General features: G+C 45.0%; 1 protein-coding gene across 1 annotated transcript; it reads left to right on the top strand.

Moving 5' to 3' along the window:
* The first annotated feature begins 1,069 nt into the window (after positions 1 to 1,069).
* LOC115472823 (protein ATP6V1FNB) lies at positions 1,070 to 12,141 on the top strand. The gene is made up of 2 exons (XM_030207270.1): positions 1,070 to 1,731; positions 11,172 to 12,141. The coding sequence occupies exons 1-2, from the start codon at positions 1,284 to 1,286 to the stop codon at positions 11,288 to 11,290; spliced, it is 567 nt and encodes a 188-aa protein (XP_030063130.1). The 5' UTR covers positions 1,070 to 1,283; the 3' UTR covers positions 11,291 to 12,141.
* Positions 12,142 to 14,538: the final 2,397 nt, after the last annotated feature.

Raw genomic sequence — 14,538 nt, 5'->3', positions numbered from 1 at the left:
GGTTTTGGCCTCTGAAAGCTCACTGAAAAGAATTAGGCTATTAAATAAATTGTCTGAAATCGGATGCACTGAAAAGCAGCACTTTACCCTGTGTGACAAATGCATCTGAGTGTGACTACATTTTGCTGGGGGGGGGTGGGGTAGAGAGAAAAGTTTGTGCCCACCCACTTTGGGTTCAGGCCCACCCAAAATTGGCAGTCTGCCTACGCCACTGGTGTGCTTATCTAACCTACACTTAAGTGGAGTGCACTGTATATTCTGCATTCTTTTCCTAGATCAGACCCACCACCTACAGCTGTTTTGTTTGGGCTCACTTGTCTGCCTGGCACATTTTCTTAAGTTTAATTGCAGCTGTTACTGATCCATGGATATTTACATTAAATATTTTTATGCAGATGCTTAATTCTCAACACTTGTAAATTAGATACATATTCTATCTTTTTTCTAGAAGATGCAGCCTAACAAATGTTCATTACCTTAGTAACAAAGTGCAATAGCCTGCATCTGATACCACACCCAAGGCTGAAAGCTGTACAATTACCCTAACTACTCCTGAAGAAGGCACTTTCCGTGCCGAAGTGTTATCATCCTCTATTCAAATTTGTAATCCATTTTGAGTGGCCTGGTTCTGTTTCCATTCCTCGCTTTTCTCTTTCTATCTTGAGTAGAGAGATGTGGTAGCCGTGTTAGTCCACTTCTAAAGGCAGTCAGTAGAAATAGAAAAGAAAATCAGATGTACCTTTTTTATTGGACTAACAATACATTTTTTGATTAGCTTTCGAAGGTAGCCTTTCTTCGTCAGATGATCAGTAAATAAGAAGGGCTACCTTCGAAAGCTAATCAAAAAACGTATTGTTAGTCCACTAAAAAAGGTATCTGATTTTCTTTTCTCTGTTTTATTTTATTCCTGTTGATTCTTTCTATCAAAACCACTTCGGTGGTGGGAAAAGAATTTTAGGTAGTTAAAGTGCAAGGGCTCAATTTTTCCTGCCTCCTCCTTTTTCACAGAGAAGTTCCCGTTTTGATCTCTTCTTGGCTCTAGCCTTTTTCCCATAGCGCATTACAGTCAGGTAGGCAGTGGCACATGGACCGCCTGTTGCTTTTGTTCTCTCCAGGCTACCGTTCAGCCCGTCCGTATCCTCCTCCCCCCGCTACCGTTTCCCTGGAGACCAGAGAGAGCGCGGACGCAAAGTGAACTGACCCATAAACATAGCGTGTCCGTCCGCCGCCGTCGTTGGCGCCCTCGTCGTGGAACCCCCTGCGCCAACTCCGGGCCCGCCAGAATGAGGGACCTTTTGAATACCCGCACGCAGAACTGCTGGCGCGAGCTCCTACAGAAGGAAATGCGCACGAGGCTGGCCTGGAAAATCAAATACGGCAAGGACTACCCGGGGGTGGGAGTTCCCGCCGGCGGCGGCGAGCGCAAACGGCGCGAGGCCCCCGCCCTCGTCAAGCGCGGCCTGCCCGAGATCGGCACCCCCCGGACCCAAACCCCAGAGGAGAAGGTCGACGCCCAGACCCAGACCCAATCGCGGGAGCCCTCCGCCAAACCCAAGGAGTTTAACATCGATATGAGACCCCCCAGCCCTCAAACGTTAAAGTTCCTCTATCAGGGTCTTAGCAACGACGGCTCGGGAAGGCAGCAGTACCTGCAGCGCAGGAAACTAAAGGGCCCCGAGGAGAAGTTCCCGTACCCTCTCATCACCTCCTGGGACTACGGCTGGCATATCGGTAAGGCCCGGCACCAAAGCAGCCCAATCGGATTCAGCGTCTGACAGAAGGCTTTGTCACCAGCCTCCTCTGTTTTGAGGTTTCGCCCCGTTGCATTGTGGGATTCGTAGTCCTGCGTATGTACTATGAGGTATCCCCAGGCATTGTCTAAAAAAAAAAAAATAAAGCTCAAACTTCCAGGACTCTTGGCAGCTGAGGTTGGAAATAACCTTGTTGCGGAGTGGTGAGGAATTCCAGGTGGCTTCGTGGTCAGATTTTTTCTAGGTTTTAAATTCCCATCTCAAGGCCTATAGATGGTTCGTAAACATTCTGAACTAACCAACGCCACTGATTGTTTATGAACTGAAATTATCTGGTAACTTTAGGAAGTTTCAGTGCTGAACTTTGGTGGAATTTTTATGTAGATTAATCCCAGACACGAGTTAACAAACAGGTAGCAAGTGATCCCTTGGTATTAGACAATATACATTTGTGCTACCTTTTCAAAGGCTGTGTAAATGTATATTGTCTAATAAGGTATTTATAATTTGTTTGTTGACCTTTTCAAAATAATGTCGTCAAAGGGGTTAATTTTGCACACTTAACAGATATGCAGGAAAAGCAAAAAATCAAGAAAAAGCAAACTGTGCACTGGAGTGGAGGAGTAGCCTAGTGGTTAGAGGTGGACTTTGGTCCTGGGGAACTGAGGAACTGAGTTCAATTCCCACTTCAGGCACAGGCAGCTCCTTGTGACTCTGGGCAAGTCACTTAACCCTCCATTGCCCCATGTAAGCCACATTGAGCCTGCCATGAGTGGGGTACAAATGTAGCAAAAAAAAGTAAGATAGCAAAATATCCAAAAGCACAGTTAACAATTTTGTCTCTAAATTTCTTTAAAGATTAGTAAGGGACCTCAGAATATAAGCCCTTATATATTCAAAAAAAAATCAACAGGCAGTGTTCAAAAATCAATTTACAATAACTGTACTCATCTTCATATAGCTAACAGTGTGTGCATATGAGAGTTGTGTAGAGAAGGGCTGACATAACAGTTAACTGCACCATTAACACCAGAAACATGGACATTGCTAGCTGAGGATTTGTGCAAGCTGGAAGTGTACCAGATGAGATGAACATGATTCTCGGCATCTCACTGCTTTACTGCTGATACAGTGGAATCATTTGAGAAATTGCAACAGTCTGTAAGTGTAAGAAAAGATAAAACAATTACACTTCCGCTGGTTTGACCCTGTCTACAGAATTGAGGTATTGTGGCTACCAAGATGGTTATTTCAGTGGCGTCAACCACCTGGCTGGAAAGTTGTAAACAGTGCTCCAAGAAAGACCTTACACAGGCAACAAGGCTGAATCAAAATGATTCCACCTTTGCATAGTTGATTTCTCTGTACTTGCTCAGGACTGACTAGGTTGGAAGAAACTTGCTACAAATTCCCTTGCATGGCTGCTACAGCACCTGTGGGACTGCGGTACTCATGCTAGAGTGCTGAATTGTTTGAGCATTTTGAGGTATTGTATGAGTTTATAAATGAATGAACTGTTCTGATGGACTGTACGGAAAGGAGTGTTTTCAGCGATGAAAGAAATTGCCTCTTGTGGTTTTTTCATTGTGTAAGGGCTTATATTCCAAGTTGCTTTTCTCCTCTTAAGAAATTTAGAGACAAGATTACGGCATTGTTTTGGATAATATTTACTCATCCTAATTTTGTGCATACAATGACGGGAAAGAACATCGCCCTTATGCCAGGGAATGTTGGGACTGATCTCAGTCTCACACTTTTAATGCTCATTGTTTTAAAGACAGCCTCTTTCTGGTGTTCCTAGGGTGTAGTATGCACAGGCAAAATATCGAGGTACCCTTAAATTCATTTTAATGAAGCTGGTGGTGTCTAGTTGAGATTTTCTGTATCATTCCACATTTTCATGATCGCTGATTGCATTTGTTGATACTTGAGAATCTTCTCTTTCTCCACCCGTAGTACAGATTACATGGTATTGACACTTCTATTAATAGTGCTGTATTTGTACATTTTCCCCTTTACCACAATGTGCAGTTTTCTTGCTTTGAGCTGTATCTCTGTGCTCACAATTTTTTCATTCTCTGCAGTTCTATTAGTGTCATAATCACTTCTCTTAACATCTTTATCCATTTTTTCTTCTGTTTTTGCCAAACATATTTTTCTCTTTGCTTCTTTGAGTTTTACCCAGTAATCTTGTCTGTGTTTCTCTTGTAGTGTTCTTCTTTATTTCTTGAACGCCACCTCTTTTTTGCTTGTATTTTTTTTTAGCCACCTGTTTGGAGAACCGTATAAGTTTCCTTTTTGTTTTGCTTTTGCTTACTTTCCTTACATAAGGATCTGTTGTCATATTAATAGCTGCTTTCAGCTATGCTTTTCCACTTCTCCTATATATACCCATTCTGCTGAAGAAAAATATGGAGGGGAAGAGTAGAAAATTTTTGAGAGGTCAGGTAAAGGACATGAGGAAGAATGAGTACATGGAAATTTATATGGGCCTCTGGTGGTCATATCTCAACTCTGCAGACTGGTCTTTTTCTGCCATAAATTTTGTTAGAATGATATCTCAAGTATGAGTGAATAGAAATGAATATCTTAAAGGGATAAAAACAATTGCATATATGCGTACCTACTTCAGACTGGCTTACAGAATCCTTCATTCCTTGTCACTTGCGGCAGATGAATCCAGGAACTAGTAGGTTAAGTCCGCCTACCAGCAGGTGGAGATAGAGATAAACAGGCTTTTGCTGTTCCTTTCCTTCCCTGTTTGTTTCTGCCTCCTCACTTAAAAAAAAAAAAAAAGAGAACCATAGAATTTATTTAAAAGAGAAACACACAAGCACAGGGAAGTGTGTTTTTGCTGAGAGCAGTTTTGTGTTACTGCTGTCCGAGTCCTGTTTTCTGTTGCCTTCTTGTCTGAGCCTGCCTCGAAGTGGAGTCAGAGAGTTTTTTTCTTTGGCTCAGCTGTCAGTTCCCGCGCTTTCCCGGTCCGGGGTAAGTCCTGCTGGGTTCCTGTTCGGGGGCGGGCGATGGCAGTGGAGGCGGTAAAACGCTGTTCCCGATGCGGGAAACGGTGTTCGTCGGCGGGCCTTTGCAGCGCGGGGTGCGCTGATTTGGTGAGATTTAGCCTTCCCGCACGGAGCCTGGCGATTCTCGCGCCATTTTGCGATCGGTCGCAGAGCTGGCTCCGGTAATGGTTTGGGGCAAAGCTTCTCCGCTGGTGGGGGGAGGGGGGCCGTCAGGCACTGTGGGCGGTGGTGCAGGTGCCATGGCTGCGACCTCCTCCATTGCGGGAGAGGGGTTTTCACCAGAGTTTATTTTGCTACTCCATCAGGCGTTTTTGTTGAAAAGGGCCTTGCCCCCCCCCCTCACGCGACTGCGACAGCTTCGGCCTTTGATCCTTTCAGGGGGTCTGGGGGTAACCAAAAGATTTTGGGGTTTTCCCCAGAGGATTTCTCCTCCCTTAAAAAGCCTAGGCTTTTGGGGGGGTCTGAGGAGGGGTCCTGCATACAGTCGCCTGCAGCTCCCTTCGTGGTGGCTCTCTCGGAGCAGACGGGGGTAGAGGACGTGGAGGACGGTGTCCTGACTGATCAACCGGAGGACTCTTCCGCCGTGAGGATTTTCCATAAGGAGGTGTTGTCCTCCTTTATCTCTTAGGTGCTGGGAGCCCTGAATATAGAGGACCCTGAGATTGCGGCTTCTCAGGTGGTCAACCCCAAGATGGCTAGTACCAGATGACCTAAGGCCTTTCCAGTACATGAAGCTATTGAAGAGTTGATTTTGGCTCAGTGGGTGGATCCGGATGGGGGGCCGAAAGTAGCCAGGGCTATGGCCAGACTGTATCCGGTTTCAGCGGACCTTTTAGCGCAGTTTGCTCTACCTAGGGTGGATGCCCTGGTGACGGCGGTCACTAAGAAGACTACCCTTCCAGTGGAAGTTGGTGTGGCACTTAAGGATATGCAAGACAGACAGCTAGAGGCCTCTTCAGTTTCAACATTTTTTATTGAATTAAACAGATACATATACATCTCGAAACTGGTGTTGACCACATTCTTGTCTCAAATTTCCCATTTTACACAGTACCACCATCAATGTTTTAAGATATTTTCTCCCCTCCCCCCTTTCCCTCCCTCCAAACCTCCCCTCCCTCAACTATTAGAGACTTCAAACATGTCTTATATATTAACAGTCCAACCCCCCAAACCTCCTACCACCTCAGTATTCCATTAATAAAAAGTGACAACAATTACCTACTTCTCTTCCTACCCATCCTAGCCGTCTCCTCTCCCCCCCACCCTCCCACTATCTTACCCCACTGCAACGCTCAAATTGCCTAATAATCGCAATTACCTTTGCCAAGGGAGTCTGTTCAGGATTTGGCTGCATGCTCGTGGCGAGATTATGTTCAAATACGCCCCCCACACTGCCAGGAACCTCCGCTGCCTTCCCGGTGACAAACCCGCACCTCTAGCCTCCCAGATCATTAGCTCATGTAGTTTGTTCCTCCAATGCCAAAAGGAGGGAGGGTGATCTTCTATCCAGTAGAGGAATATGCACTTTTTCCCCACTATGCATGCCTTCCCTAAGAACAACTTCTCCCCCCGCGTACCCGTATTCCACAGCCCCGGTGCACTAAATATAGCTCTTTCAAATGTTAGCCTAAAATTTTTCCCCAGAACCTCTTGAAGAAACCGGGAGATTGCAGACCAATATCTAGAGATACTTCTACATTGCCATAAACCATGAAACAATGTGGCCTCATCACTTGTGCATTTAAGACAGCATTGAGTATCCGTTACCCCCATATGAACGCCCTGTCTCTGGGTACTCTATCTTCTTTGTGGTTTCAAAGAAGAGAGGGGCTTTTCGGCCTATTCTCGATCTCGGAAAAGTAAACCAGTTTTTGCGGGTTCGTCACTTCCACATAGAGACATTAAGGGCAGTTATTGCTGCTGTTCAACCAGGCAAGTTTTTGACGGCTCTCGATTTGAGGGAAGCTTACCTGCACATTCCCATTTGGCAGCCCCTTCAGAGATTTCTCAGATTTGCGGTGCTGGGTCAGCACTTCCAGTTTCGGGCCCTTCCTTTCGGAATGGCCACTGCCCCATGCACTTTTTTCAATGTCGTGGTGGTGTTCCTGTAGAAGGAGGGAATTCAAGTGCATCCATATCTCGACGACTGGCTGATTCGGGTGACGACAGCAGAGGAGAGTTGAGTGGTCACCGACCGAGTGATTGCGGTGTTGCAATCCTTAGGTTGGGTGGTCAATATGGACAAGAGTCTTCTGGTTCCTACTCAGAGTCTGGAATATCTTGGAGTGCAATTCGATACGAAGCGGGGGAAGGTGTTTCTCCCCGAGGGATGAAGGATCAAATTGCTTTCTCGGGTACGGACCTTATTGAGTCGTCGCGCTCCCAGAGTGTGGGACTATGTTCAGCTCCTCGGTTCCATGACGGTGACCTTGGAGGTCATTCCATGGGCAAGGGCTCACATGTGGCCCCTTCAGAATTTCCTTTTATTTATTGTATTTGTACCCCACATTTTCCCACCTTTTTGCAGGCTCAATGTGGCTTACAGAGTATGGAAATGAGAACGTTGTTACATGATTTAAGAAAACAGTCGATCATAAGCTGAGATGAGCAGATGGTCGCCGACATCGCTGGATTATCAACGACGCCTTCCTTGGTTGAGCCGGGCCAGGGACAGTCTCGCATGGTGGCTCCAGACAGCCAATTTGCAGAAGTGTGTTTCTCTGGCGTCTCCCAATTGGGTGGTAGTCGTGACGGATGCCAGCCTTGCGAGCTGGGGAGCCCATTGTCTTCATCGAGTAGCCCAGGGATCGTGGACCCCTCTTGAAGCAACTTGACCGATAAATCGTCTGGAGTTGCGAGCAGTCGTGAATGCGCTGCGGAGTTTTCAGGACCTTCTGCAGGGGCAGGCAGTTCATGTATTCTCGGACAACACCACGACGGTGGCCTACATCAATCGGCAGGGGGGCACTCACAGTCTTCCCTTGGCAGTGGAAGCGTCCTGTCTTCTAGTATGGTCGGAAGCGCATGTTCAGAGTCTATCGGCAGGGCACATTGCGGGTCAAGACAATGTTCAAGCGGATTTTCTCAGCCGGACTCTTTTGGACGCAGCGGAATGGACGCTGTCGGACTCGGCTTTTCGGCTGATCTGTCAGCGTTGGGGAAGACCAGTAATGGATCTCATGGCCATGGCTTGCAATGCCAAAGTTCTCCAGTTCTTCAGCCGCAAACGGCAGCCAGGATCTGCAGGATTGGACGCTATTCTCCAGCCATGGCCGGAACAACAGCTACTGTATGTTTTTCCTCCGTGGCCTCTGATAGGGAGAGTTCTTTGCCGCATAGGTTGTTCTAGTGGCCCCAGACTGGCCCCGACGGCCGTGGTATGCGGATCTCGTTCGAGCGCTCTCAGAGCCACCATTGCGACTTTCTGTGACTCCCGATCTGCATCAAGGGCTAGTTCAGATAGAAAATCCCTTCTGGCTATTGAGAGGCGGCAGTTGAGGAAGAAAGGATTTTCAGGACCAGTCATTGCTTCTCTTTTGGGGGCATGGAAGCAGTCTACATCAGCAGCGTATGCGCGAGTGTGGAAAGCTTTCTCGGTGTGGTGTGCTTTGCATGCTGAATCACCTTTTCGGGCGGACATTCCAGTTATTCTGGAGTTCCTTCAGCATGGTCTTCAAAAGGGATTGGCATATAATTCCCTTCGAGTGCAAGTGGCTGCGCTAGCTTGTTTTAGGGGCAAGCTGGACGGTTCCTCTTTAGCAGCTCACTCTGATGTGGTCTGTTTCCTACGCGTGGCTCTTCGGCTTCAGCCTCCTCTGCGGCAGCCGTGCCCGGTGTGGCATTTGAATGTGGTACTGCGAGCCCTCCAGGCCCCACTGTTTGAGACATTTAATAAGGTTTCTGAGAAGGATCTAACACTTAAGACAGTGTTTTTTGGTGGCCATTGCTTCGGCTAGGAGGATTTCTGAAATTCAGGCTTTGTCTTGCAGAGATCCTTTTTTGCAGTTTTCTGAAGCAGGGGTGTCGATTCGGACGGTGCCGTTGTTTCTACCTAAAGTGGTTTCGGCTTTCCATGTCAATCAGGTGGTTTATCCTTCCATCTTTTCAAAGAGAGGATTATCCGGGGGAGTTTGCCTCGCTACATTTCCTGGACGTGCGGAGAGCCTTGTTTTGGTACTTGCAGATCTCTAACGAGTTTCGACGCTCAGATTATCTCTTTGTGCTCTTGTCGGGATTGAAAAGAGGTGAGGCGGCTTCTAAGGCTTCCATTGCTCGCTGGATTAGGGAAGCCATTGGAGTAGCGTATCTGCTACAAGGGCGGGCGTCTCCAGTGGCCCTGAAGGCGCATTCTACTTGGGCACAGGCGGCTTCTTGGGCGGAGGCGTCAGCCTTATTTTTGGAAGAGATTTGTTGGGCGGCTACTTGGGTGTCCTGTCATACTTTTACGAAGCATTACAGGCTAGACATGTCTGCTCGGGAGGATGCGAGTTTTGGGGCGGGAGTGTTGGCGCGGAGAGCGTCGGCTTCCCACCCTACTTAAGGAATGCTTTGGTACATCCCACTAGTTCCTGGATTCATCTGCTGCAAGTGACAAGGAAGGTAAAATTATGTCTTACCTGATAATTTTCTTTCCTTTAACACAGCAGATGAATCCAGGATCCCTCCCTAGTTCAGCCAACGTTTTTTTCATTTTCTGCGCAGTGTGGCTGTTTTTTTCCTTCTGGGTTCTCTTTTACAGAGTTCAGACAGATATGGGAACACGGAAAGGATTCCGATTTCTGGATCAAGTTGCAGTTATTTCGAAGTTCTTATTTGGTTCTCTGTTTTTCATAGTGAGGATGGTTTCTGGTTGTTGTTGGTTTCATATTTTTGGCATTGGCAAATGCTTACAAATGACATACTGAGGAAGGAGCTGGCCATCTGGCATCACTGCCTTTAGTTTGTTTATCTCTATCTCCACCTGCTGGTAGGTGGACTTAACCCACTAGTTCCTGGATTCATCTGCGTTAAAAAAAAATTATCAGGTAAGACATAATTTTACCTTTTCTGTTAACAGTAACTTTTTTGTGTGTGTGTGTGCAAAAGGTGCATTGTCCTAGCCAGATAAAATGGACAATGCAAGCTTGTTGCACTTGATGAAGAAAGTAAAATATGTGAGAGAGTACATTTGGGTAAACATTTTGCAAACAGGGAAGCCGGTTTTGAAAGAAGAATCAGTAAATAAGGGGATCAGTTTTCATTGACTAGTGGACAGTGAATGTTTTACTTCACTATCCATCTATTTTCAGCCACTGTACAAGTAGTATCAGACTGAAAATACATCTGATTGGCCTGATAATGTCCATATAGTAAAAGGGCAGAGAGAGGGTGGCACTAAGCAGATAACTAAACGGATGGCCAGAGCGGTGACTGAAAGGCAAGCCTACACTAAACATGGCTGGGGCGGTGGCTGAAAGGCAGGCCTAGACTAAACACACAGCCAGGGAAGTGGCTGAAAGGCAGGCCCAGATTAAACAGACAATCGGAGCGGTGGCTGAAAGGCAGGCCTAAACTAAGACAGCCAAGGCAGTGGCTGAATAGCAGGCCTAAACTAAACAGACGGCTGGGGCAGTGGTTCAGTAGCAGACCTGAACAAAACATATGGCTGGGGCAGTGGCCGAAAAACAACCCTATGCTAAACAGATGGCTGGGGCAGTGGCTGAATAGCAGGCCTGATTTCAATGGGTAGGATCAGTCCCTGCAAATCCCACACTGTTTTTGGCATGTAAGTTCAAAACCAGGATTGGCCAAAAAGTCTCCAGCTTGGTACTAGGTAACCTGGCATCTCTGTAATGATGTTGTACATTATTTATTGACTCCACTTCTATAAGCATTTACACCACCAACTAAACAGACACGTTTCCTGGACATTTCAGCTGGCTAGATAAACTTCATTTACCTTTGATAAAATAAAAAAAATTGGAAGACTTGATATGTGGAGTGGAGGAGTGGCCTAGTGGTTAGAGCACCAGTCTTGCAATCCAGAGGTGGCCAGTTCAAATCCCACTGCTGCTCCTTGTGATCTTGGGCAAGTCACTTAACCCTCCATTGCCTCAGGTACAAACTTAGATTGTGAGCTCTCCTGGGACAGAGAAAATATCCAGTGTACCTGAATGTAACTCACCTTGAGCTACTACTGAAAAAGGTGTGAGCAAAATCTAAATATTAATAATGTATTTATAGTCTTCATGATTACATGAATAAAGTTTAGTCCTGGTAACTCATCTTTTAAAATACATTTGGGAAAATGCTCTACACTTGGTGTTTGGCAATCTGTCACCTATTTTGCTGAGTTTTCTGTTTAGTAATAATGAATCAAGTGATTAAGGTTCTCTAATAATAATTTCTTTTTCAGGAGAGGCCATGAAAGACTTCAAGTCTCCAAGTTATGGACGTTCTGCAATAGTAAAAGATACCTTCTACAAGAAAAATGGAATTTCCTGGGAGTCATCGAGAACTGATAGGCTGTTGTGAGCTTCTGGTGTGAATTTAAATCTTTCCCTGGCAATCATGTTACCTCTTTGCAAAATAAGCTTTAGTGCAAATCTAAATTTAACATAGTAGAGCTATATTGAGGTATATAAAACAAATATCTGGTGAGAATTTCTTCCTTTTTTCCCCAGCAAAGATTTCTCTGGTTTTGCCTCTAAATGATTCTTTTGATCGGGGGATGATTACATTTATTCTTCACTAGGGGTAGGAGGGCTGCAAGGGGTGCTTCAGTGAAAGGAGTAGCTATAATGGCCTTAACTCCCATTTGTAAAAGGTAATTGTAGAGGGCTCCTTCAGGAACCTTAGCTCAGATTGCAGAAGTTTGACAATTAGGCATTGCTCTCTCTTTCTTTCTCTCTTCCCCTTCACTGGGGGCTGAATGCTGTTGCCACAAAACTGCCAGATTACAACAGTTTTTAGACTGTTTGCTTTCCGGTCAGTCTCTCCTAGGTCTACCCCTGAAATGCTGCTTTTACTATAGTGCTACAACCTGAGAAATTCAGAGGAGTGTATTAACAACCATGTTTACATTTATTCTTTAAGTAATTTTCTGTTAATTGTTAAAGTTGGGAGAGCAAAAAGAATTGGTGGGATCACTTAGCCAAGAGTAGAAAATTAATTTAAGTGTTCTTCAGATTCTGCCAAAGTCAGAGCTGCAACTGGCACTGTTAGACTTTAAAGAAGTTAACTAAAAGCCTGTCTAAATATCGAGTTTGCTCATTTAAATTCTATACAAATGTAATTGTCAGATTAAAAGCTTTGATACTGAATGTGCCTTCAACAAATTGTAAACTATATTTATATTACCATAAAATTAATATGTTTGTACTTGGTTTTGCTGTTTTTAGATTTTTTTTTATAACATTTCATTAAAATTGTGAATTCCTCTGCAGATTTGAAAGGAATTCTGGTCGCTGCTTCTCAAAAAACATATAGTGGAATTAGAAAAGGTGCAGAGAAGGGCGATGAAAATGATAAAGGGGATGGGACAACTTCCCTATGAGGAAAGGCTAAAGCGGCTAGGGCTCTTCAGCTTGGAGAAAAGGCGGCTGAGGGGAGATATGATAGAGGTCTATAAAATAATGAGTGGAGTTGAACGGGTAGATGGTGAAGCGTCTGTTCACGCTTTCCAAAAATACTAGGACTAGGGGGCATGCAATGAAGCTACAATGTAGTAAATTTAAAATGAAACGGAGAAAATGTTTCTTCACTCAACTTGTAATTAAACTCTGGAATTTGTTGCCAGAGAATGTGGTAAAGGCGGTTAGCTTAGCGGAGTTTAAAAAAGGTTTGGACGGCTTCCTAAAGGAAAAGTCCATAGAACGTTATTAAATGGACTTGGGGAAAATCCACTATTCCTTAGCATCCCTCCGGACCGGACCAGGATTGGACTGATGGGTTGTGCTCGCCTACCAGCAGGTGGAGACTGAGAAAAAACTCTGACTCTAGAGAGCCAATAGGAGCCCTGGCCATGTGACCTTAGCCTCAGTATTTTCTCAGTCTCCCAGCAGGTAGGAAGTGAGCCCATTAGTCTCTCTCCTTTTCTCTTTAGATATTACAGATATTTGTGATAATTCTTCTGTGCCTGGAATCTTATTTAGAGGCTTGACAGGGTTTCCTTTCTCTTCTTTCTTTGACAGCCTCGGGGGTGTTAAACTCGGGTGTCTCGAGTCCACCTCCCTTCCTCCCCATCTCCCTGGCTTAGCAGGGAAGGGCCGTCCCTTTCTCTGGAAAGGTGTACCGTCTTTGGGAGAGGCAGCCACTTTTAACAGGTAGCTGCTTTAAAAGAATTAAATCAAATAAAAGTAAATTCAAAGAAGCAGCCTTTCTTTCCCCAGACTTCTAACGAGCAGGCAGCTCCAGTGTTTTATTATGATTGAGGGGTTATAAAAAAAAAAAAAAAAAAAAAAACAAACAAAAGAAAATAATTCAGTATCTGTGACTTTAAACTGCGATTTTTCTCGTCAGATTTAATTTCCTCCATTTTCTTGCGTTTTGGTGGCGGCAGTTTAAACAAATGAAAAAAATGAAAAGAAAGGTGCGAACCGCGTAAGTGCGGCCACCTGTTTTTTCCGATATGGCTTAAAAGTTCAAACAGCTGCTGTCGGTCAGCGTCGCGCAGTTCACGCAGCCGGAACATGTAAATTTTGCTCTCCCTTCAAGGTTTCTTCGGGTCCGGTGCTGCCTCCAGTTTTTTCGGGGCCTTTTTCGCCGGCTGTTGTTTCTTCGCCGTTCCACTGGGCTCCGCTTGTTCGGAGGTGTCGGGCGCGCTGTCGACAATCGCCACAGGGCCAGTGGAGCGAACGGCGGCCATTTTGTTTCTCCCTCCATCTTATCAGTCGGGGATCTCTCTGCTGAAGGTAAGGCTGCAGTTCATAGAGCAGTTCGGCTCCAAGATGTGTACACTTTTGTATGTGCTGAACGGCGTATTCTAAAATGCTCTTCACATCAGCAGGCAATATTTGGTTGAAAGGGGGCTCCTTTCATATATGGATATATAACAAGCTTTTCTTCTTTTAAATTTCTATGTATCATGGGGCTGTTAACACTAGTTTTTTCTGGTGCTCAGTCATTTTTCATTGCCTGGTGGAAAATCTGCATCTTATCATAATATCATAATTCATTTCAAGCATTTTCCTCAATAGCTGTAGTATTATACAGTGTTTTAAGAACTTTAGAAACTTTCTCTATAGGCATAGAGTAAATTTCTGTCTTTCTCATTCCCTGGTGAATAGGACTACATTGTCTAAGAGTCAATTGATTGGTACTTTGCAATTCTGACCATAATATCTTAGTTCCTTTCAAGCATTTTACTCCATGCGTATGATGTTATATAGTGTTTTAAGAACTTAACAGACACTCTCAATGGCTGTAGTGTTACACAGTGTTTTCTTTTTCCGACTTTAAGAAGCCTTCTCTAGAGGCATACAGTATATTGTTCAGATGCCATGGGGATATATCAGCTCTTTCATATTCTCTGAGGGACAGTCCTGTCTACCAAGCTCCCAGTCACTCAGCTGCCTTAGCAGGCATGCTTTATTCATGTCTTCCCTTCTTTTCCAACTGCCTTGAAGCCTCTCATTTTTCATTTTAGCTTTCTTCTGGTTTTTACAGGACATATGGTCACTTAGAGAATAAAGTCATCCTTTCACTTAAAGATAGTGGACGGTCCTCAAACCATCTACTCGTGTTTGTCACTACTCTATCAGTTCAGCATTGGCAGATTATAA

Source organism: Microcaecilia unicolor, chromosome 6, assembly GCF_901765095.1.
Source record: "Microcaecilia unicolor chromosome 6, aMicUni1.1, whole genome shotgun sequence".
Taxonomy (NCBI): Eukaryota; Metazoa; Chordata; class Amphibia; order Gymnophiona; family Siphonopidae; genus Microcaecilia; species Microcaecilia unicolor.
Note: the sequence above shows the minus strand (reverse complement) of the source record. Positions and strands in the feature narration are given on the sequence as shown.